Here is a 26,479-nt window from a genome sequence, read left to right as displayed (position 1 = left end):
CATATAAAAATAGAAATTGTCCAGCTTCTGCAGCCAAATCTTATTTTCCTATAGTAATAAGCTGCCTCATGCCACATCATTTTTGTAATGATATTGCAAATGAAATACATATATATACTGTGTATGGAAGAGGGCACTTTATATCTATATTAGCAACTCCTCTGTTTTATTCCAATTGTGCTTGCAGCAAAGGAAAACAATTGTCTGTTTGTCATGCATCACCTGTTTTCTCATCTTGTAAACTATCTCCATTTTTGTGGTGAATCTTTCATTGGTTTGATTCCATCTGCAATGATTTGCTGCAGATTTATAATCAAGTATATGTTTCCCATAATTGCAAAGAAAAGAAAACTCAACAGCAGGTGTTAATCATACTATAGTCACCATCATAACAGTAGACTGCTCCAGGTCACTGTTATTCTCACCCTGCCACTCGCCTTGCAGTGTTGTCACATTAAGTACCAGCTAGTCTGTCGTCAGACTTCACTACTTCCGTGTGTTTTGTTATGCTTTGTTCCATGAACTCGTTGTGCTTAACATATAGCTATGTGTGACATTACCTAACTACGATACAAAATTGTGTAAGAGGGCTTGCAAACATATGTTGTTCACCTTATAAATCACATTGGTTTTTAAGTCAAGAAAGTGTGATGATGGATGCAAATTTAAAGAAAATGTGATATGGATGCAAATTTAAAGAAAATGTGATATGGATGCTAATTTCTTGTGGAATGAAAAGATACTGCCACACTCAGAGCTACATTTTTGCAATCTATGCATTTATTCTATACGGAGGACAACAGCCTTGTGATTCATCTGGACAAAAGATGGAGTGCACAAAACCACACAGTTAAATTTATTTGGGTCAGCTCCAATGGAAATGGTGAACAGGCATTTTTTGTAGTGAATATCAGTATTTTTGGTGACAGACATAGTGATGAAGGGTCTGTAAGAGCTGCAAATATAATCCCTTTGGGTGGTAGGAAATATTCTCAGTTGTATTAAGGCAAACTCTTGGAACAAGAATCGGTTTGGTGGCATGAGAGTTCTTATGTGCTGCTATATGCCGAGTATCTCACAAGTAAATATTATTCAAAAGTGACATGATTCAGTAATGATGTATCAGCTATTACAAAAACTGATTTTATAATTTTCTTAACAACTTGATCGCCGGAAGTTCCTATAAGGTCCAACAGAATGTAAATTCATCAGCAGCTACATTTTTTATTGCATAGTTGTAACAGTTTCACACTTCTTATGGTATTTTATTTTCTTATTTTGGAATAAGTTTGTGTTTTCAATATAAAATATGCATCACATGCACCTATAACTTTGAGTATGTTTATACATGTTTTACAGCACAAATATGTTAGTCTTTGTGGCTGTTTCCAGAATCCAGTAACAAAAAGATTTCTTAAAAAAATTCTTGTAATATTAATTACATATAATAACAAAAATAATCAATTTTTGACAATATAATGTAATTAGATAGATAAAAAAATCAACAATTGGTGGCAGTAGAGCACACATATAATAAAAGGTTTTACGTATGCAAGTTATTGGAGTCAGCGGCTCCTTCTTCCATCAGAAGGGTTGAAGGGGAAGGAAGAGGGGTGAGGAAAGTCTTTCCTTCTCATTCCATCTGCTGAGTTTCCCTGACCCAGCATTCTGGGTGATTTTTTGGAAATCTGCCCCTTCTCCTAAGCCTCTCCAGTTCTCTTCCTTTACATCTCTTCTTCATATCTTTTGCCGGAAGAAGGAGCCACTGGCTCCACAAGTTTGCATACATAAAACCCTTTATTATATGTGTGTTGTTCTGCTGCTGCATAGGGAGTTGTTTTTTTTATCTATCCAATTATATTCATTATATATAATGGTGATCAGTAATTTTCTTTTTGAAAGTACTGCATCACATTTCAGACTAAAAATAGAGACGTATGAAATTTTTTGGAAATTTTACTAACATTTGAAATTATCACTAGCTGCCAGTACTGTGAGATGGTGAAATGATGTTCATCTGCCTGTTTTCATGACGGACACTGTAGTAGACATCTCACAGTGTTGTAGAATAAATCTGTAAGGAGCATGCAGCTTATCACAATTACAATTAAAATATTGTAAGGGTTAATGCAACAACTCACTGTATACTTAGGGGTCAAGCTCTGTGGAGGCAAATGGAAGTCCATTTCAGTGGATATCTGTTCCTTCATTTCATTTTCTGACACTGTGTTGATAGATTCAACTTATCATTTTTGAACACAAAATTCAGATAAAATCTTTATAAACTTGCTTATTGAGTAGGGATTAAATAAATGACAACTCTGTGTTAATCCTTTTCTAATTACCATACAGAATGAAAAAAAATATTTCAAATATCTACAACAGTTGAGAACATTGATTGGTAAAGATAAGTGTTATGGGTGTTTTGTTTCCTGCTCTTGATGCTTGAATAATTTTAAATACATTGCAGTAATGCATCTCTTTTTTAATGCCTAATCTCTCAACAGCTATGCAGTGATTTGTTACATTTATTCATTCCAATATTTCTATTTCCTCTAGGACTTCCAATTATCAAAATTACAATTGATGTATATGAAGCTCTTACTTTTTGATTGATGCTGTTATTGTCTGAACCATTTTTGTGCGCAGGCTATGCTGTTCAGTATCGCTGAATGTGTGCCCACTGCAAGAGATCTTATACGACTGTGGATTCACGAGGCTACACGAGTGTATGGAGATAAGCTGGTTGATACAGCTGATGCAGAAGTTTTCAGCAAGCTAGTGGCTACTGTAGTTAAAAAGGGATTTCAGGAGATAGATGAAAACATTTTCGACAAGCCACTAATTTTTTGTCATTTTGCTGAAGGTATCGGTGAAAGTAAGTACTTGCCAATTAACAACTGGGCTCAACTAAGCCGGTTGTTAGCAGAAGCTCTGGGACAGTACAATGACCTAGTAGCTGCCATGAATCTGGTAATGTTTGAAGATGCTATGCAACATGTTTGCCGTATAAACAGAATTCTGGAAGCTCCGCGAGGAAATGCACTGTTAGTAGGTGTTGGAGGCAGTGGAAAGCAATCCCTCTCTCGTCTGTCTGCATTCATTTCATCACTTGAGGTGTTTCAGATTCAACTACGGAAAGGCTATTCAATGAATGATATGAAATTAGATCTTGCAGCCCTCTATTTGAAAGCTGGACTTAAGAATGTAGGAATTATGTTTCTGATGACTGATTCCCAAGTTGCAGAGGAAAAATTTCTTGTCCTTGTCAATGATATGCTGGCATCAGGTGAAATACCAGGTCTGTTTGCGGATGATGAAATTGAAAATATTATAGGCGCTATGAGAAATGAAGTAAAAGCAGCAGGATTGCCTGAAACAAAAGAGGTTTGCTGGAAATTTTACATTGACAGAGTACGAAGGTTGTTAAAAGTAGTTCTCTGCTTTTCACCAGTTGGTTCTACATTAAGAGTAAGAGCTAGAAAATTCCCTGCAGTGGTAAACTGTACATCTATAAACTGGTTTCAGGAATGGCCACAAGAAGCTCTGGAGTCTGTATCTGAACGTTTCTTGCTAGAGGTAGAGGTGCTTCCAGAGGAGGTTCGTAGATCTGTATCTCTCTTTATGGCTTATGTTCATACTGTTGTTAATGAAATGTCACAAGTATACTTAAATAATGAAAAACGATACAATTACACAACACCAAAGACATTTCTTGAGCAGATCAATCTGTATTCTAAGTTACTGAATGAGAAAACAGATGAACTACAAAGCCGTATTATAAGATTGACAAATGGTTTGGAAAAATTAGCTAGTACTGCTCAGCAGGTGGATGGACTAAAAGAGACTCTTGCAGTACAAGAAGTGGAAGTAAAAGAAAAGAATGATGCTGCTGACAAACTAATTCAGGTGGTTTCTACAGAGACTGAGAAAGTTTCTAAAGAAAAAGTAATTGCAGCTGAAGAGGAAAGAAATGTGCGGATAATTGAAGCTGAAGTTAGTGCCAAGCAGAAAGTATGTGAAGAAGAATTACTTAAAGCAGAACCTGCACTTCTTGCTGCACAGGAGGCTCTTAATACATTGAATAAAAATAATTTAACTGAGCTGAAGTCTTTTGGTGCACCTCCTCCTGCAGTAGTGAATGTGACTGCAGCTGTTATGGTGCTGTTTGCTCCAAAAGGCAAAATACCAAAAGACCGTAGCTGGAAAGCGTGTAAAGTTATGATGGCCAAAGTTGATGAGTTTCTCAACAACCTGATATATTATGATAAAGAGCACATCCATCCAGAAGTTATAAAGGCTATACAGCCTTATTTGAAAGACCCTGAATTTGTACCTGAAAACATTCTTAGTAAATCACAGGCAGCTGCAGGACTGTGTGCATGGGTTATAAACATAATGAGATTTTATGATGTGTATGTTGTAGTAGAACCAAAGCGACGTGCACTAATACAAGCAAACAATGAACTTCAAGCTGCCAAAGATCGACTAAGTTCCCTTCAGGAGAAGCTGAAGAGTTTGGAAGAACAGTTGGCAACATTAACTAGTGAATTTGAGGCAGCTCTTGCTGCAAAACAGAAATGCCAACAAGAAGCTGATGCCACAGCTTTAACAATAGACCTTGCAAATCGCCTAGTCAATGGTCTAGCATCAGAAAATGTCCGCTGGAGAGACAGTGTAGCTAATTTGAAAGAAGCTGCTTCTATGTTGCCTGGAGATGTCCTGATGGTGACTGCATTTATATCTTATGTTGGCTGCTTTACTCGACAATATCGAATTGACCTGCAAGAGAAGTACTGGGCACCGTTCATTGCACAACTAGATCCAGCAATACCACTCACAGAGGGTATGGATCCATTAAGCTTACTGACAGATGATGCTCAAATTGCAGCTTGGAACAATGAAGGCCTTCCAAGTGATCGCATGTCTGCAGAAAATGCGACTATTCTAACTAACTCCACCCGCTGGCCATTGATGATTGATCCACAACTTCAGGGTATCAAGTGGATAAAAACAAAGTATGGTGAGGAACTAAAAGTTGTACGTTTAGGTCAAAAAACTTGTATGGATGTTATTGAAACTTCTATAGCAGAGGGATATACTGTTTTACTAGAGAATATTGGAGAATCTGTTGATGCTGTATTAGAACCACTACTTGGGCGTAACCTGATAAAGAAAGGTAAAGCAATAAAAATGGGTGACAAGGAAGTGGACTATAATCCTCGGTTTAGACTCATTTTGCAGACAAAATTGGCAAATCCACATTATAAGCCAGAAATGCAGGCACAGACAACATTAATTAATTTCACAGTGACAAGAGATGGATTAGAGGAACAGATTTTAGCAGAAGTGGTCAAAGCTGAAAGACCAGATCTTGAACGTCTGAAGTCAGAGCTCACAAAACAACAAAATGATTTCAAAATCACACTGAAAATGCTTGAAGATGATTTGCTGCAGCGTTTGGCATCAGCAGGGGATGATATTTTGAGCGATACAACTTTAGTCACAAATCTAGAAACTACTAAGAGAACAGCAGCAGAAATTGAAGTTAAAGTAGCTGAAGCAAAAGTCACTTCTGTTCAAATAGATGAAGCAAGAGAACAGTACCGTCCTGCTGCCACAAGGGCATCACTTTTGTATTTTATATTAAATGATCTGCACAAAATCAATCCTATGTATCAGTTTTCACTTAAAGCTTTCAGTGTGGTATTTCAAAATGCAATTGCACAAGCACAACCAGCTGAAGCTTTATCAGAGAGAGTTTTGCATCTGATTGACAGTATAACATTTTGTGTTTTTATGTATACCAGTCGTGGCCTCTTTGAATGTGACAAATTGATTTTTATGGCACAAATGGCAATACAGATACTTCTTACAAGCAATGAAATACATCCTGCAGAACTTGATTTTCTGTTACGATTTCCTGCAAATCCAAATGTGGTGAGTCCTGTGGATTTTCTCACGAATATGGGTTGGGGAGGTATTAAAACACTGACAAACATGGATCAGTTCAAAAATCTTGATAGAGACATAGAAGGTGCTGCCAAGAGGTGGAAGAAATATGTGGAAGCAGAAACACCTGAAAGGGAAAAATTGCCACAAGAATGGAAAAATAAATCAGCCTTACAAAGACTCTGTATAATGAGGTCTCTAAGACCAGACAGAATGACATATGCAATGAGGACATTCATTGAAGAGAAACTAGGGAACAAGTACACAGAAGCCCGTAATGTTGAATTTGCAAAATCATTCCAGGAGACAACATCTACAACACCGGTTTTCTTCATACTGTCTCCTGGTGTAGATCCACTAAAAGATGTTGAGAAGCTAGGGAAAAAATTAGGTTTCACATTTGACAAAAGAAATTTTCATAATGTATCCCTAGGTCAGGGTCAAGAAGTTGTTGCAGAAGAAGCTATGGAAATTGCATCACAGAAAGGTCATTGGGTAATCCTTCAGAATATACATCTGGTAAAGAACTGGCTCCCATCACTGGAGAAAAAGATGGAACAATGCAGTGAATCAGCACACACATCTTTCAGGCTCTTTATGAGTGCTGAACCAGCAGGTGATCCCGCAGCTCATATCATTCCACAAGGGATTTTAGAATCATCAATAAAAATTACCAATGAACCACCGACAGGAATGCTTGCAAATCTCCATAAAGCACTGGACAACTTTACTCAAGAAACATTGGAAATGTGTTCCAAAGAGACTGAATTTAAGGCAATCCTTTTTTCACTTTGTTACTTTCATGCTGTAATAGCTGAAAGAAGGAAATTTGGACCTCAAGGATGGAACAGAGTGTATCCTTTCAATGTTGGTAAGTATCTTAATAGATGTAACTACAGAGTTATTTCCATGGTGCAGAAGATAGTTGTAACCTGCACATATTTGCAGTGATACTTGAAAGTAATATTAATATCAGATACAGTAGAGCGTCGATTATCGGAAGTAATTGGGGGACATGAGTGTTCGGAAAACTGGTTTGTTCGGATAATCGAACTGTACATCTTTATTTGCCAAAAAGAAGTTCTGTACAGTAAATTTATTCATAAAAACAGGCATCTCTTTTAGTATTACAAAGTAACATACAAAGGCAACTTCAGTAGGAATACACAGGGTGTTACAAAAAGGTACCCCCAGAAAAAAGGTACCCCCAGACTTTCAGGAAACATTCCTCACACACAAAGAAAGAAAATACGTTATGAGGAAATGTGTCCGGGAACACTTACTTTCCAAGTTAGAGCTCATTTTATTACTTCTCTTCAAATCACATTAATCATGGAATGGAAACACACAGCAACAGAACGTACCAGGGTGACCTCAAACACTTTGTTTCAAGAAATGTTCAAAATATCCTCTGTTAGTGAGGATACATGCATCCACCCTCCATCGCATGGAATCCCTGATGTGCTGATGCAGCCCTGGAGAATGGCGTATTGTATCACAGCCGTCCACAATACGAGCATGAAGAGTCTCTTCATTTGGTACCGGGGTTGCATAAACAAGAGCTTTCAAATGCCCCCATAAATGAAAGTCAAGAGGGTCGAGGTCAGGAGAGCGTGGAGGCCATGGAATTGGTCCGCCTCTACCAATCCATCGGTCACCGAATCTGTTGTTGAGAAGCGTACGAACACTTCGACTGAAATGTGCAGGAGCTCCATCGTGCATGAACCACAATTTGTGTCGTACTTGTAAAGGCACATGTTCTAGCAGCAAAGGTAGAGTATCCCATATGAAATCATGATAACATGCTCCATTGAGCATATGTGGAAGAACATGGGGCCCAATCAAGACATCACCAACAATGCCTGCCCAAACATTCACAGAAAATCTGTGTTGATGACATGATTGCACAATTGCGTGCGGATTCTCGTCAGCCCACACATGTTGATTGTGAAAATTTACAATTTGATCATGTTGGAATGAAGCCTCATCCGTAAAGAGAACATTTGCACTGAAATGAGGATTGACACATTGTTGGATGAACCATTCGCAGAAGTGTATCCATGGAGGCCAATCAGCTGCTGATAGTGCCTGCACACGCTGTACATGGTACGGAAACAACTGGTTCTCCTGTAGCACTCTCCATACAGTGACGTGGTCAGCGTTACCTTGTACAGCAGCAACTTCTGTGATGCTGACATTAGGGTTATCATCAACTGCACGAAGAATTGTCTCGTCCATGGCAGGTGTCCTTGTCATTCTAGGTCTTCCCCAGTCGCGAGTCATAGGCTGGAATGTTCCGTGCTCCTTAAGACACCGATCAATTGCTTCGAACATCTTCCTGTCAGGACACCTTCGTTCTGGAAATCTGTCTCGATACAAACGTACCGCGCCATGGCTATTGCCCCGTGCTAATCCATACATCAAATGGGCATCTGCCAACTCCACATTTGTAAACATTGCACTGACTGCAAAACCACGTTCGTGATGAACACTGACCTGTTGATGCTACATACTGATGTGCTTGATGCTAGTACTGTAGAGCAATGAGTCGCATGTCAACACAAGCACCAAAGTCAACATTACCTACCTTCAATTGGGCCAACTGGCGGTGAATCGAGGAAGTGCAGTACATACTGACGAAATTTAAATGAGCTCTAACATGGAAATTAAGCATTTCCGGACACATGTCCACATAACATCTTTTCTTTATTTGTGTGTGAGGAATGTTTCCTGAAAGTTTGGCCGTACCTTTTTGTAACACCCTGTATAGTATGTGGCACAGTTTATTAAAGAAAAATATATACATATTACATACGCATTTTGCATGAACAATACACACAGTATACAAAAGTAACGTTTAAAAAAATCTTTTATTTTGGTCTGTCTAAGCAAGCCTATACGCTTACGAGCAGCTAAGTCACGTACTTTTTTCATTACAGATAATTGAATCTGGTCACTTTCATCTTGGGTTTCAAACCATCGCAAGGCAGTATCTAAACAAATGAACGCCTCAGAAACTGTTGGTATACTTTCATCTTCACTTTCTGGAGCACTGATTGATGAGATGCTGGCAGCGTCATCTTTATCAGTGACGACGTTTACAATCTTGCTGTCCTGCATGATTTGGTGTCCTGGATCAGCATCATCAATATTCATCCATTCATGAACGTCTTCTTCATCGCGTTTGTGGCAATCTATTTCTTTTAGCATACCGAGAATTTTGGACATATCATTCTGTTTATCATTTTCAATCATACCTTGTGAATTTTCTTCTGTGTCCAAAATTTTATTCCAGTTTCTCTTCAAATTCTCTTCCTTTACACTATTCCAGCTGCTCTGATCATGTAGGACGTGTCTTTCAAGTAAATATTCTTATGCTTTCTTAAGAGACTTTCTTCTCCATCCTCTTCTCTTTCTAACAATAACTTACGCAACAATTATTTCCTGTAATATCATTTGAAAGTCTCAATAATGCCTTGATCCATGGGCTGTAATAAGGAGGTTAAGTTAGGTGGAAGAAATATTACCTTTATGTACTCGTCTTTTTCGTTTAAAATATCACATGACGGATGAGTTGGTGCGTTGTCAAGGAGAAGTAGTGTTTTCTCTGTCCTCCCATTCTTTAGCTGATGAGCTTTTACAGAGAGTACGAAAACGTCCAGAAACCACTTCATAAAAATCATACTATCCATCCAGACACTCTTTTGTGAGGTGTACACAACAGGCAAGGCTGACATATTAACGTGCTTGAAACAACGCGGTTTTTTACTTTTACCAATGATGAACATAGGCAGTCGGTGACTTCCAGTAGCATTAGCACAAGCCAAAGCTGTAATACAGTCCTTGCTTGTTTTAGGACCAGGTGCTGCTAATTCATGGCGTGAAACAAGAGTTTTTTTTCGGTAAAGCTTTCCAGTTAAGTCCAGTTTCGTCAGCATTGTAAACATTTTCGAGAGCATAGTCTTCTTCCCTTAATACGTCCCTTAGTTTGACTTTGAAAGAATCAGCTGCTGAAGAATCAGTCGACAGTTTTTCTCCCTGTATTGTAAGCTCACGAATGCCATGTCTTGACTTGAAGCGTTTTAACTAGCCCGTGCTCACTTTAAAGTTCGAAGGCCCTCCAAGTTTTTCGTTGAACTGCATTGCCTTCTCACACAGAATGGGGCCTGAGATAGGTTCTCCTTCCGATCTCTTTTGTGTAAACCACTTGTAAACAGCATCATCTAGATCTGTGTTAGTGGCGAGCTTCATAGTTTTACGGCTTGTTGATCCATCACTGGAATCAAGCATAGCATAAAATTTGCTATGCTCGTCTTTTGTTTTTTTATATCCGTAATTGTCAACTTCCCCACCTTGTACTCATTGGATAAAGTGGTCGCAGATTCACCTTCTTCTAACCTTTTAATAATCTCGTACTTGTCCCTCATAGAAAGGACAACATGTTTACGTTTAAGCATTTTGTATCGTCAAGTTCACTTCTTCACGCAGCAGCACACAAGTGGTCGTAACAGAGAACAGAAGGTGACTGTTTGCACGTTGAGAAGCTCCTCTTGGGGCGCGCAATCCTTCAAACTGCGCGGAGCGGCTCGCCTCAACTCTAAGCTGGCGCAGCTGTTGCTGCGAACAGCTTTGATACTGTCGCTACTTCTACTGCCAGTGCCAAGCTGACAGAAGTGTGCTGATTGTTGAAACCCAGGGACTGGCAGCTTGGCCGATCAGCAGTGCCTTGTGAAGGCCCCATTAGAAGCAATGTTCCACCAGTGGTTGCCCAGTGCGGCGACTACTGTGGGAAACTTGGTTTGGGAGTGAGGGGGATGATGGACGGTAGGGTGGAAGAGTAACAGGTGCGAGCGAGTACACAGTTCAGTCAAGCGGTCGTTCAGTTGACCGACATTCGGATAATCGACACTCTACTGTATTGTGCATTATAATTATGTTCTGCATCAACTTCAAAATATCAGTGTTGTTGCTGAGTAATTACTTTTGAAAAAGTGATGCCGAATTCCGTTATCCTAATAAAAGAACAACAGTAATTGTTGCAGTGTTTGAAGTCCTTATCAATTGGACATGAGAACAGTCATTGATGAATTCATCAAAGATGTACTTCTAGGATCATATCAGGTTGACACATCCCATACAAATGTGTAACAGAAATGCTCAATGAACTTAAATGGAAATCCTTAGGAAAAAGACAATTTTTGTGAAACTCTTTAGTTCCAGAGGATTTGGGACTTTGTTGTCCATGCCCCCTTCTCAATTCAGTCTCATTCCTGACCTCTATATCATCATGGAGAACATGCAATTCATCCTGGCTGTGCCAGTGTATTCCCAACAATGCCACATTCCTATCCCGTGTGCTTGCTACATCGCCCTCAAAACCGTCAGCCACTCTTCCCTCCCCCCCTTCCTCCTGCCCTCTGCCTCCTTTTTCCGCATACCCACTGACATAATTCAGGAATGATACTTACCAAACCTAATGAAGTTCCAGTGTGTTTCCGTTTGCATTCAGTTTCCTCAAACCTCAAGAAGAAATAAGAAGAAAAGTTACAATACAAGAGAAGGAAAGTTGCTAGCGGAGAACTGAGCTGCGATAGGCACAATAAACAGATTCACACAATCATAGCTTTCAGCCATTAAGGCCTTTGTCAGCAGTACTTTGTCAGCAGTATACACACACACACACACACACACACACACACACACACCCTTGCAAATGCAACATGCGCACATGTCTGCAGTCTCAGAGAGCTAAAACTACACTGCAAGCAGCAACACCAGTGCATGATGGGAGTGGCAACTGGGTGGTGCTAAGGAGGAGGCAGGGGCGGGGAGGGGGAGGGATAGTATGGGAGGGATAGTATGGTGGGAGTGGCGAACAGTGGAGTGTTGCAGTTTAGACAGTGGGTAGGAGAGAAGGTGCAGAGGGGGGAGGGGATAAGTAGCGGAAAGGAGAGAAATAAAAATAAAATAAATTAAAAGACTGGGTGTAGTGGTGAAATGACGGCTGTGTAGTGCTGGAATGGGAACAGGGAGGAGGCTGGATGGGTGAGCACAGTGACTAACGAAGGCTGAGGCCAGGAGGGTTATGGGAACGTAGGACGTATTGCAGGGAAAGTTCCCACCTGCGCAATTCAGAAAAGTTGGTGTTGGTGGGAAGGATCCATATGGCACAGGCTGTGAAGCAGTCATTGAGATGAGGGATATCATGTTTGGCAGTGTGTTCAGCTACAGGGTGGTTCACTTGTTTTTTGGCCACAGTTTGTCGGTGGCTGTTCATGCGGACAGACAGCTTGTTGGTTATCATGCCTACATAGAATGCAGCACAGTGGTTGCAGCTTAGCTTGTAGATCACATGACTGGTTTCACAGGTAGCCCTGCCTTTGATGTGATACATAATGTTAGTAACCGGACTGGAGTAGGTGGTGGTAGGAGGATGTATGGGACAGGTTGTTCATCTAGGTCTATTACAGGGGTATGAGCCATGAGGTAAGGGATTGGGAGCAGGGGTTGTGTGAGGATGGATGAGTATATTGTGTAGGTTTGGTGGACGGTGGAATACCACAGTAGGAGGGGTGGGAAGGATAGTGGGTAGGACATTTCTCATTTCAGGGCATGACAAGAGGTAATTGAAACCCTGGCGGAGAATGTAATTCAGTTGCTCCAGTCCCAGATGGTACTGAGTTATGATGGGAATGCTAGTCTGTGGCCAGACTGTGGGACTTTGGGAGGCGGTGGGAGACTGGAAAGATAAGGCATGGGAGATTTGTTTCTGTCCAAGGATGGGACACAATGTAATTTCAGTTCTCTGAGACTGCAGACGTGTGTGCAAGTTGTGTTCACGTGAGTGCGTGTATGTATGTGTGTCTACTGCTGACAAAGGCCTTACTGGCTGAAAGCTATAATTGAGTGAATCTTTTTGTTGTGCCTATCATGACTCAGCATCTCCGCTGTATGGTGAGTGGGAACTTTCCTTCTCTGATATGTGAATTATTGTTACCCATCTGATATTAACTTTCCACAAAACATTATATGTTTTTTTTTATTTCTGTGCCCATAACCTGTTACATCTGACAGTTCTGGGTTCACAATTAATACATCAAACACAGTGGACTCAGATTTTATTTGACACACACACACACACACACACACACACACACACACACACACACACACACACAAAATGCTCAGAAGTCAAAAGATGTAACCAGAATATACAAAGTGCAGAGATGCAAAGAAAATGCACGCAGCAAAGTTTCTTTACAAGAAGAACAGAACAAAAATCACAAACATTAAGATCCAACACTATAAAACAATAACCCACCCAGAAGCCACTTGTACTTGCAAAACTCTTTTTCAGATTAAAAATGAAAGAACTGATCAGCTCCTCAAAACTGAAAGAAGAATCAAGAGAACTTTCATAAATAAAAAATGTCAATCCAGAGGAGTCTGGAGAATCTTCCCCACAGAAACTCTATATTGAGAGATTGAACCAACGACCAAGATAATGAAAAAGAGAATGCTAGGAAACAGCATTATACAACAAATTGTGATGATAAATCTTTGGAAGAAGACAATGTATCTGAGAAATCCAGAAAGACTTTAATGCAGCTGGACCCCAGATAACAGATGCAGCGAACAATAATAAAATTGGTACTCTTCTTAAGAACCACACATTTTCACCAGAAATGACACATAGAAGGGCCATAGAGATTCCAGACAAATTGAGAGAATTATGATACAAAAGAATGAAACGGTGTTGCACAGATTGCCAGAGAAAAGTACAACCTTCTAAAAAAACTTGGACATTGGGTGACTCAAGTGGATCAATGTGGCCATAAATAACAATAATAATAACAAAAATATCTTCTAAACATTTTTAACAATTATTTGTCATTGTGCCTAGAAATGAGGAATGTGCACTCGCAATCCTTCCCTCCCCACCCAATCAACACAATGTCCTAGTCCAGTCTTACACTACACCTACTCTGAACCACTTGTCACATGGCTGTGGATGACCCATGTGTAATACCTAACTCATACACCCACCATGCACATCGTACTCGAGTCTAACCAGACCTTATCCAAACCTATCAAAGGCAAGATCACCTGAGAAAGCAGTCGTATCATATGTTGTAATTCCTGCACAGTATTTTCTGTAGGCAGATCACTGAACAGTCATCCACATGAGTGACTAGTGTCTGGCTTGTTAGCTCCACTAGGACTTCAATTGTGAGGTTTTGTTTGACTTTCTATAAGCTGAATCCTGTATGAAAGCCAGTCAGAAAGATAGCAAACAATGTCCATGCAGAAAAATGAGTATTTTCTGTCATGAACCACTTTCTCAAAAACAAGACTGGAAGGGGTACGAAGGTTTTGTAACTAGAGATGGTTTGTTTATCAACAGTTTGTACATGTGTGTTACTACACCACATTGAAGTTGTTACAGCACATTTCAATTTCTTAATGAAACAACTGTTGATCTAGGAAAAGTGATAATGGAAGTAGTAAGAAAGAGTAAATAGAAAAATGGAACACATGTGTTGAAAGTATGATTTTTCAAAGAACATCATAATGCTTGGCACCTGCATAAGAGTGTAAACAACAACCCATTATAATTAGAACATCTGAAACATCACCACTGTCCAAATTTCTGAGCAACTGTTCCTGAACGGAAAGAATAATTAAGAAAAGACCAGTGGATAAGTATATTACAGTTGACTGTGAGACCTTGAGGCTTTTCTTCCTTTCCACACAATGGCTCCTTTCCTTGCGGCATGTGAAACTTGTGTATTAAGTGCATCTGTGGAATGTAGCTGACTGTAATGAATGTGTGAACATTGTAGTGTCATGCTTGTGTTGTATGACAGTGACAAGGAAGAGAGTGAAACATGGCACTAGCACACAGCCTGCCTTTCTTGAAAAGCACCACAAGGGCTGTTGAGTTTAATACGCCAACTGATTGCAGTATTACAGTCAACAGAGTCATTTCACCCCCACTTTGAAACACACTGTAGACACAGTCTGGCACTATGAGTTTGACACCACCATTTATTTTCCCCTTCCAGGGCTAATTCTAACTGGCTACCTCTGATTAAAAGACATAAAAAGTATAGCATAACATTTAAAGTAGAGAAAAGCACTGATACATTAAAGTGACGATAAATAAGTTAGAGGGAATTGATACACCCGCCAATTGGAATATGATTTTACACCTGCCAATTGGAATATGATTTTTTTTTTTTTTAATTTTGTATATGTGCTCGAGACCATAATTTTCAGTTGTTGGGTTACCTGAGTGTGGCAGTATTTTTTGCTTCATACTATTCCAGGTGACTTAACAATAAGTGTGAATGTACTATACAACTACTTAGAAAATAGTACAAAGGTCCCATGGGAAGACTTGCGCTATCTGTTTGGTGAAATTATGTATGGAGGACACATCACAGATGACTGGGACCGCCATTTGTGTCGAACATATCTCAATGAATATATGAAGCCTGAACTGCTGGATGGAGACTTGTTTCTTGCACCGGGATTCAAAGCACCACCAAATCTTGACTATCAGGTACAAGTACATGAATTATATTGGCAATGACTTTTAATTGTAATAAATTAAAAATTAAATCTTTTTAAGCTGAGTAGAGCTGAACAACAATGCAGCATATATAAAATAATTTTTTTTTTCTTCAGCTATTTAACTTCAGTTTCACAACTCTCACAAGTGTACCATGTTACATTTTTAATATTATTTATTGTTCAGTTTTCTTAATCATTGGTAGCATTTAATATTTTTTATATTGGTTTTGTAACGTGACAGTATAGTACTAAATCACATCCTAGTTATAGAGTTCCACTTCAGATTTGGAGTCAACATTTTTGGGGGTTGAATTAACCTCTAGAATTTCATAATTATTCACTTAAGACTTGTGTATACAGTCTTGCTTTCACACACAATAATTCATAATATCCAAGTTTAATATAAATATTGAGGTATTCTTAATAATCAGTTAAAATTTTGGTGGGAGTTTTTGAGTTTAACAGATGTGTTCTTTTTATGCAGCACATCCAGTGGTGTTATTTAAAAGCTTCAGTTTAAACACACTTGCATAAATGCCCAGAAAATGTAACTCAGAGTAACCCTGGCATTTTACTTGGTAGAACAACATTATAATAATAAATTAAAAGCACCAGTTTGCTTTTGTTCTACAATATTGTAGAACAAAAGCAAACTGGTGCTTTTCATTTATTATTATAATGTTGTTCTACCAAGAACCGACGGAAGATTCTGTTAATATAATACTAGAGATTTTTGTATGCCCTCAGGCATTTGATAGAAATATCAGTGTGGTGGTACACACTTCTCTCTAATGTTTCTTGGAGGGTGTGATTTAGAAACTTCAATATGTGTGGAGTAAGTTTGAAAATTTTTCCTCCCATTCTTTGTTTGAAAACTCTAAAACTTGTAAGATATATAATATCACTGCTTCACTGCTGCTACCAAGGTAAATGTTAATATAGGTTTTTTTTTCTTTTTTTTCAGAAAGTTGTGGTAAGGTAATAAACATAATATTCAAAAATTCAATTCAATTCAGAGGAATTACCAGGAAACACTAAAAGGAAATATTGTGAGATGTACCTGTCATCCGTATGCAGATGGTCGTTACAAGTTCTTATATCATCATACAAAGTGTTTTGTTTTATGAACATTAGGATGTGATCCAAAGCATATTTCTCTGCCCAGTGTTTCATTTTCCATTGCTGAAGGCATCATCAGAGACAATATAGGTTCCAATAGCAGTTTCAAACTTAAAACAGCTCAGAAAGTGATATTGTTTTTACATATCCACACAATGACTTGGTTGTGACCTCATCAGACCGCTGCCTAAGACTATGGTGACATGCTGGTGTGTGCTGTGAAGCTTGTAGTGAGGATAAGATGCCACTATTTGCTTTAACGCTAAGTTTCACATCTTGTCTAACTTCAGTCCTTATCTTTTCTGTTGAAGTTGTTTTGTGCTTATGGATTTTTGTGGTGCCTGTGTACATCCTAACATAGTAATGATTCAATCTTTATAAACCCACATTATTGGAGAAATGAATTTAGTGGTTCCCTGGCTCCTGTGCATGTTCTGATACCACTGATTAATCAGCATTTCTCAGATAACAGTTGCTCTTGGGTTTATGAAGTTGGTTCTTCATGCATCTTTTGGTAGTTCCTGTGCACACATGACAATATGTGCAAAGACTTTCATTTACTCTTGCCATGCCAAGCAGCAGGCATTGGTTCTTTGCATTTTTCAAATATATATGCAACTTTGTTGGTGGTTTAAACACTGCATCAGTACTGTCTCTTCTTAGTACTCTGCTGATGCAGTCTGTGAGTGTTTTTAAGAATAGGAGGAAGACTTTCTCATTAGGTGGGTCTTTTTCATAAAAACTCCAGATCTTTCAGGGTGTAGAGCCTAATTTATCTTTTTGTCAGACCCGCCGTTTCTTCTGAAAGCAGTTCTTAAATGATTGAACTTGTCCTCCAATTACCATGATTCAAGGTTATTTTAGCCCAGTCCACCAGTGCTTTGATCATTCCTCTTTTCTGCTTGGGATAGTGACTGGAATTTTTGCAAATGTCTAAAATCTAAAGTAAGCCAATTTCTACATCAGTCATTGTGCCCACTATAATCAGCAACATACGTGCAGCTGCTTAAAAATGGTTAGGGAGACACTTTGCCGCACTGTCTTTTTTAAGATGAAAATCAGTTTTCATAAGTAAGTTATTCAGTTTAAAGTTATCAAATGGTTTAGACACCTATACTACTGAACTGTCATAAAATCTCCAAAGTACCGATATAAAAAAATTTTCAGAATCAGTCTTCCATACACTGTACTGAACCTTGACTTTTGCAGACCATTCCCTTAACAATTGAACTTTCTGAGGAGCCAATGTGGCTTTCCAGCTTTCCAAATGTAACAAAGGACAATGTAGGGAAATGACAGATAATAAGGCAACCACAGCTTGTGAGTTTTCTCCACAAGGAATCTTTCACTTGACATCAGAGTGTACAATGCAATGAATGTACCAGTCTTCAAAAAAAGGGGAATCTCACTAAGAAGAGGGCCAAAATGGGACCAGAATTAACATTGCATTGTTGATGGGATCACTAGGGACGGACCATATATGTGAATAGGGCTAGGATGAGGAAAGCAATGGGCTATGTCCTTTTCAGGGGAACCATCCTGACATTCATATTCATCAATATGGGAAAACCATAGAAAACCTAAATCTGCATGGCCATATGCAGATGTGAACTCTTCTCCTACACCACCACCCGCAAAAAAAGGCCAGCAAGCAAGCCCAGTGCCTTAGTAACCTCGATGCTATATTGTCTTATAATTAAAGTTTGAATTTTGAGTACCAGTAGCTGAAATTGCAAACAATGTGTACTACTAACTCTTCCCCTAGTAGCAACAAAAATATTAATAACAACTAAGGGTAATAAGCACAACCCACCATGAATGGTTAATGATAACTGCAGGTGCTTATGAGATGGATCCCGTAAGAAGCTTCTGTGCTTAGCCTCTGAGCTACCACACTCAATCTGACAGCTTCTAATAGTGTTACAGCCATATATACTCTTGTCTGATTTGCAGTCACTGGTATTCCATGTTGTTGAGTGCCCACTCATGGAATGGCATTCTCTGTAATAAGCCATAAGCAACATATCCTCTGGGTACATGATAAAAGAGATCTAGTGGTATTTGCTGTGGAGCTTGTAACTTACCTGATCTGGTGATTTGCCTTTGCTTGTCTCATAATCTGTAGTCTTGGCTCACTCTCCTGCTATTAATGGGTTGGAATGACATTCATTAAAGAACATATACTACACTGCAACACATAATTTTCAATTCCTTCATATTTATTAAAAAACAATTTTTGTGTTCTGATGATCAGTATGCGTCTCAATTTTTAAACCAAATCAGTAAGCTACACTCATCAACAAACAGTCTCACACTAAATTCGTGTCAGCTTATATTACACATACATGGATGTGATGGATATAGAATGAGTCCCAGGAGGAATGATCAATATTCTGAGATATGACAGGAGTGATCATTTGGCAAAAAAGAAGCCAAGTAAACTTAGGCTCTAAAATGCATACATTAAGAGCTACGGGCATGTCCTCATCTTCATTACTACAAAACAAATCACTTGCTTTCCATATTTTTGGAGGAGGAATTACAGACCAAAACAACAAAAGTGTCAAGTAAATATGGGCCCTAAGAAGTGCATCTTAAGAGCTATGAGCACTAATAGAAAAAGGACAAGATGGCGCCGGTAGGATTGTGTGGTGATAGGATGCTCCAAAATCAGTTGAACTTAAATGGTTCTTCATGCAGAAAGTGTAAAAAACGTGTAGTCAAAGGAATTCGGTGCATTAACTGCAACTTTTGGTTACACAAGAAGTATGCAAATGTGTGTCTGAAATTAATAAATGATGATATTCAGTGGACGTGCTTCGACTATATGAGTGACGAAAATGCGTGATTAACATCCGCACTAAAGACGAAAGACGAAATTATTCGTGTTTTTCAAAGTGACATTGATTCATTCATTCATTCATTTATTGAGCATCCATTTTATCATATACAATGATATAGGAGTTGTCATGTTACATTATATGAGTTTGTAATCATCATCATCATCATCATTTAAGACTGATTATGCCTTTCAGCGTTCAGTCTGGAGCATAGTCCCCCTTATAAAATTCCTCCATGATCCCCTATTCTGTGCTAACATTGATGCCTCTTCTGATGTTAAGCCTATTACTTCAAAATCATTCTTAACCGAATCCAGGTACCTTCTCCTTGGTCTGCCCCGACTCCTCCTACCCTCTACTGCTGAACCCATGAGTCTCCTGGGTAACCTTGCTCCTCCCATGCGTGTAACATGCCCCCACCATCTAAGCCTGTTCGCCCTGACTGCTACATCTATAGAGTTCATTCCCAGTTTTTCTTTGAGTTACTCATTGTGGACACCCTCCTGCCATTGTTCCCATCTACTAGTACCTGCAATCATCCTAGCTACTTTCATATCCATAACCTCAACCTTATTGATAAGGTAACCTGAATCCACCCAGCTTTCGCTCCCATGCAACAAAGTTGGTCGGAAAAAAAAAGATTGAATGGTGCACAGATAACTTAGTCTTGGTACTGACTCCCTTCTTGCAGAAGAGAGTAGATCGTAGCTGAGCGCTCACTGCATTAGCTTTGCTACACCCCGCTTCCAGTTCTTTCACTATGTTGTCATCCTGTGAGAATATGCATCCTAAGTACTTGAAACTGTCCACCTCTTCTAACTTTGTTCCTCCTATTTGGCATTCAATCCGTTTATATCTCTTTCCCACTGCCATTACTTTCGTTTTGGAGATGTTAATCTTCATACCATCGTCCTTACATTTCTGATCTAGCTCTGAAATATTACTTTGCAAACTTTCAATCGAATCTGCCATCACAACTAAGTCATCTGGATATGTGAGACTGCTTATTTTGTGTTCACATATCTTAATCTCACCCAGCCAGTTTATTGTTTTCAACATATGATCCATAAATGGTATGAACAACAGTGGAGACAGGTTGCAGCCTCGTCTTACCCCTGAAACTACTCTGAACCATGAACTCAATTTACTGTCAACTCTAACTGCTGTCTGACTATCTATGTAAAGACCTTTAATTGCTTGCAAAAGTTTGCCTCCTTTTCCATAATCTCGTAGAACAGACAATAACTTCCTTCTAGGAACCCATGCCTTTTCTAGATCTATAAAGCATAGATACAATTCCCTGTTCCACTCGTAACACTTCTCCATTATTTGCCGTAAGCTAAAGATCTGGTCCTGACAACCTCTAAGAGGCCTAAACCCACACTGATTTTCATCCAATTTGTCCTCAACTAATACTCGAACTTTCCTTTCAACAATACCTGAGAAGATTTTACCCATAACGTTGATTAAAGAGATACCTCTGTAGTTGTTACAATCTTTTCTGTTTCCATGTTTAAAGATTGGTGTGATTACTGCTTTCGTCCAGTCTGATGGAACCTGTCCCAACTCCCACGCCATTTCAATTATCCTGTGTATCCATTTGAGACCTGACATTCCACTGTATTTGATGAGTTCTGACTTAATTTCATCCACCCCAGCTGCTTTATCGCACTGCAACATATTAACCATTTTCTCCATTTCCTCAAATGTGATCCTATTTCCATCATCATTCCCATCCCATTGTTCATCGAAATCTGAAACATTACTGATCGTATTTTCACCTACATTGAGCAACTCTTCAAAATATTCCCTCCATCTGCCCCAGGCATCAACAGGATTCACCAGCAGTTTTCCTGACCTGTCCATAATACTTGCCATTTCCTTCTTACCTCCCTTTCGAAGACTGCTAATTACAGTCCAGAATGGTTTTACAGCAGCTTGACACAAAGTCTCCAACCTGTTTCCAAAGTCTTCCCAAGATTTCTTCTTGGATGCTGCAATTATCTGTTTGGCTTTGTTTCTTTCTTCAACATAACTTTCTCTGTCTACCTGAGTTCTAGTATGTAGCCATTTTTGATACGCCATCTTTTTCCTTTTACAGGCTGCCTTGACTGTGTCATTCTACCAAGCTGTTTGCTTCATTCTACCTTTACACACTACTGTTCCAAGACATTCTTTAGCCACTTCTAGTACTGTGTCCTTGTACCTTGTCCATTCCTTTTCCAATGACTGTAATTGACTACATTCAACTAACTGGTACCTTTCTAAGATCACTGTTATGTACTTGTGCCTGATTTCCTTATCCTGAAGTTTCTCCCCTCTTATCCTCCTACATATGGTCCTGACCTGCTGCACTTTCGGCCTCACAATACCGATTTCACTGCAGATAATAGTGATCAGTGTCATCAAAGAATCCCCTGAATACGCGTGTATCCCTCACAGACTTCCTGAATTCCTGATCTGTTATTATATAGTCAATGACAGATCTGGTTCCCCTGCCTTCCCAAATATACCGGTGAATGTTCTTATGTTTAGAAAAGAAGTTTGTGATTACTAAGCCCATACTGGCACAGAAATCCAAGAGTTGTTTCCCATTCCTTTTGGCCTCCATATCCTCTCCAAATTTACCCATAACCTTTCCATACCCTTCTGTTCGATTTCCAATCCTGGCATTAAAATCACCCATGAGCACTACACTGTCCTTGTCCTTTACTCCAACAACTGCGTCACTGAGTGTGTCATAAAAACTATCCATCTTATCTTGATCTGTCCCTTCACAATGCGAATATACTGACACAATCCTAATTTTCTTTTTAGACACTGTCAAATCTATCCACATCAGTCGTTCGTTTACGTACCTTATTGCAACTACGCTGGATTCCATTTCTTTCCTGATGTAAAGCCCTACACCCCATTGTGCTATTCCTGCTTTGACTCCTGACAGGTAAACCTTGTATTCTCCCACTTCCTCTTCTCTCTCACCCCTTACCCGAATGTCACTAACAGCTAAAACGTACAACCCCATCTTACTTGCAGGCTCTGTCAACTCTACCCTCTTCCCAGAGTAGCCCCCATTGATATTAATAGCTCCCCATCTCATTACCATTCATTTGCCGAGTCGTACCTTAGGAGTCCCTGGCTTGTCAATTAGAGGTGGGACTCCGTCACTTCCAAAGGTCCGAGGCATTTTGCTCTGATTGTTGCCAGCATCATATTTAAAGTACCAGGGAAGCAGGTTGCTAGCCTTACTTGCCCCGGGTCCCATTGGGTTTTACCCCTAACGGTTGAAGAACTAACCGGTGGATTTGGTAGTCTTTGCCGTCTGAGCACAAAGGTGACGACGACTCAGAATATGTCCGAGATGCCCAGCCTTATTCCAAAGTAACTGGTATCCTGACTGTCAGGACCACTTACTTGGCCACTCATACGTTGCCCGTGGTTCATGAACTAGGACATGACAACAGGAACCCACACCATGAGTTTGTAATTATACAGTAAATTAATAACATAGGCCTATGGTGGTAAAACATACATAAATATACATCTCATGCAGCGTATGGTACATAATAACAAAACAAACAATATTTAATTATTTATAGTGCATACTTTTTCATACATTTGTTTTTCAGATATGACTTATCATTATCATTGACCACTCTAGTAGAGAAAACAGAAGAAACAATAATTAATTAATTATAGTGTGAACAGGCAGACTATTTTCATACATTTGTTCAAATATGAATTATCATTATCATTCACCACTATGTCACTATAATCTGAAAATCCATGTACTCTGTAACACTGTAAAAACATTCTCTTAATAACATTTTTTTAAGCTCATTTTTAAAAATGTAATACTTTTCTATCTGTTTGATGGTTAAGGGAAGAGCACTAAAAAGGATTTTGGGGTGATATATTGCACTTTTGTGATATTGGGCTGTTTTGTGTGTTTCTCTGTGGAAATCATTCCTGTGTCTTGTTGGGTAGTCATAGCACTCAATATTTAAAGAAGAAAATTGGGGGTGAGATTTGAAAAAGCATAGATATATAAAGATGGAAGCGACCTTATTTGAAATTGTTTGAAAATTTCCCTGCAGGGCTCTCTTGGTGCAGCCCCTTTCATTATTCTTAATGCTCGTTTTTGAATAATGAATGACCGGTTTGCCAGACTTGAATTACCCCAAAATAAGACACCATACCGCAATAGACTATGCATAAGAGCATAATCAGCACGTATTACTGTTTTTTCACTGCAGCAGTTTTTCAGAATTCTGAGTATATAGCAGCATTTACTTAGCTTTTTATTGAGCATTTCAATATGTTTATCCCACTTCAGATGCTCGTCTAACCAAATACCTAAAAATTTTGTGTTTGAAGTTTGTAAAATCTTCTGTTCACCAAGTTTCAAAACTATATTGGGCTTTACTTTATTCGATACATGGCTGAAATTCATCCATACTGTTTTTTTCTCATTTACAAATAAACAGTTATCTCTAAACTATTTTCCTGCTTCTTCTTTAGTTATTTCTACTTTGTGTTGCAAGTCAGTCTCATTTTGAGCTTTAATAAAAAGACTTATATCGTCCACATACAATACAGCATTAGCTAGTGTTCAGTTTGGCAGGTCATTTATGAAAATCAGGAACAAGAGGGGACCCAGCACAGAACTGCTCTGAAAGCAGAACTGACATTGTTAAAGCAAGAAAATATTGCACTGAAACATGAAAAGCATTGTGTATGAGAAAAAAATCGAGTATTAGTTGGATCTACTTTGACAAATACGTGGAGTGATACAACTGACAAACCATGACAAATTTCAGCCGCCATTATGAAAGAAAAAGAAACTGAAGATATGGAAGAATCAGACAAATATAAGTGGACCAGCATAATGTACAAAAAAGACAGAAAGAAGCATTATATTAAGACAGAAAGTGAATTCTTTTACATGTGTCTCATGGTTGAAAAACATAGTCGTTCCATACTCCGAAATTGACGATCGACCTGGAATCTGGACGCATCAATTGCATACACACCTAAACAACGTCTTAGGGAGAACGCAGCAGATAAGTGTTAGCATATATCCAAAAGGTGTTTTTATCCATGTGGGAACAAATTCGCTTCAAAACAACAGTGAGGAAGAAATTGTAAATCACACGAGGAACCTCATCCAAATGGCGAGAAAACTCAACTCGAATTCAAGAATAATAATAAGTGGAATTGTGTACAGGAGATCAGAGAGGGACAGCTATGTGCAGAGAATAAATGGCAATACTTGCGAACAGTGCAATAAACTGGGAGTTGTTTTATTGATCCCAACAAATTTCTAAGTGCAAAGTGTCTTGCCAAAGATGGTTTACATCTGAATAGGTTGGGCTTAAAAATATTCAGAAAGATGTTCATAGATACTTGCCAGGTCATAAAAAATAAGGGAAACCGATAAGCAGTGATGGGGGTGAAAAAACTTACGTAGCATTAAGAAAGACAAAACCAAACCCTTATCTGCCAAGAAATGTTCTAAAGCCCATAACTAATGGTCAAAGTAGGTATGTTACCCACTGGAATGTAAATGGTTTGCACACTGATGCTTCAAACAACAAAAGCTCCAAAATAGATGAATTGGAAATCATTCTGTCAGAATGTGCAAATATTGTTGTTTGTTTAAATGAGCACTGGTTTTCTGAGGACACAATTAAAATTCTAACAAAATAGAAAACTTCAGATTAGCAGGTAGCTTTTGCAGAAGAAACAAGTCACATGGAGGCTCATGTATACTTTTACATAGTGATATAAATTATAGGACCAGATAATGGTTTAATTATTTAAATGAAGAATGTGTTTGAGAGCTATTGTGTAGCAGTAGTGGACTCACTAGCAAACGTTACAATAATCTGAATATACAGAATTCCTGGGACATCAACAACAGAACTATTCTTATCTAAGCTTCAAATGATGCCAGAAGACCTTTGTAGAGAAAAAAATGAAATGATATCACATGTGATAGTAGCTATGCTTTAAGATTCACTGACTCAGTAGTAAAGAAATATGGCTTCAAATTGAATTTCTTTGAATCTGCCAGAGACAATGGGCAATCAGCAGCATATATTTACAAGGTTCTAGCTAATTATGTATATGAGGATGTGTAAAATTTTTGTCTAGATCTAGGTATTTCAGATCATTGTGCATTGTTCATTGAGCGTCCACAGACAGACAGGAACAATTCATATATGAGAACCCATATGAGCAGAAATTGTAGCAAAGAAAACTTACTAACAATTAGAGAGAAGGTAAAAGAGAAAACATGGCATTTTGATCATTATAACTCAGGTGACAAAAACTTTGAGAAATCCCTAAATAGTTTTCTTGGTGACTTTAATGAGACATTTCCACCTAGACTCTGAGCAATAAAATAACAAATAAAGTAAAGTGGATTACCCAGGACATAAAAATTTCTGGTGTAAGGAAAAGGCAACTGCACAGAGAACTGAAATGTAATAAAAATATTTATTTCATTAAATATGTTAGACTCTATAAAACCATATTTGAACGAGTTGTCAGGGCAGCAAAACAACTGGCAAATAACAGGCTAATTTTAAATCATAAATATAAGATAAAGGCTGTGTGGGTAGTCATTAAATCTGAGTTAGGTGTTAAAGCCTGTAACCAAGAAATTTCAAAAATTGACATTGAAGGAAATACTATTGTAAATCCAACTCAGATACGAGACTACTTTAATGAATTCTTTATAAATGTAGCAAAGTCTGATGTAGATGTATCAGATTATCACAACAAAGTAAATCCCTTTGGCCTAGGTGAAAACACTGAAAACTTTACAAAATTCTTAAAAGTTTCTGTAGAGGATGTAGAAAATGCTATTCTAACACAAGAAAAAAAATCTGCAGGTTGGGATGGAATACCCACCAAAGTTATTAAAGTGGTACACAATAGAATTGCAAACCCACTAGCTCAAATAATAATTCAATGTTATGTTTTGA

The 26,479-nt window shown here is 38.6% G+C and overlaps 1 protein-coding gene across 1 annotated transcript in view; it reads left to right on the top strand.

Moving 5' to 3' along the window:
- LOC126092703 (dynein beta chain, ciliary-like) overlaps positions 1–26,479 on the top strand; it is an 863,310-nt gene that overhangs the window by 715,518 nt on the left and 121,313 nt on the right. Inside the window, 2 exon segments of the mRNA XM_049908426.1 lie at positions 2,650–6,823; positions 15,282–15,517. Of these exon segments, the coding sequence (XP_049764383.1) occupies positions 2,650–6,823; positions 15,282–15,517 (4,410 nt within the window).

This window comes from Schistocerca cancellata, chromosome 7 (genome assembly GCF_023864275.1).
Source record: "Schistocerca cancellata isolate TAMUIC-IGC-003103 chromosome 7, iqSchCanc2.1, whole genome shotgun sequence".
Lineage (NCBI taxonomy): Eukaryota > Metazoa > Arthropoda > Insecta > Orthoptera > Acrididae > Schistocerca > Schistocerca cancellata.
Note: the sequence above shows the minus strand (reverse complement) of the source record. Positions and strands in the feature narration are given on the sequence as shown.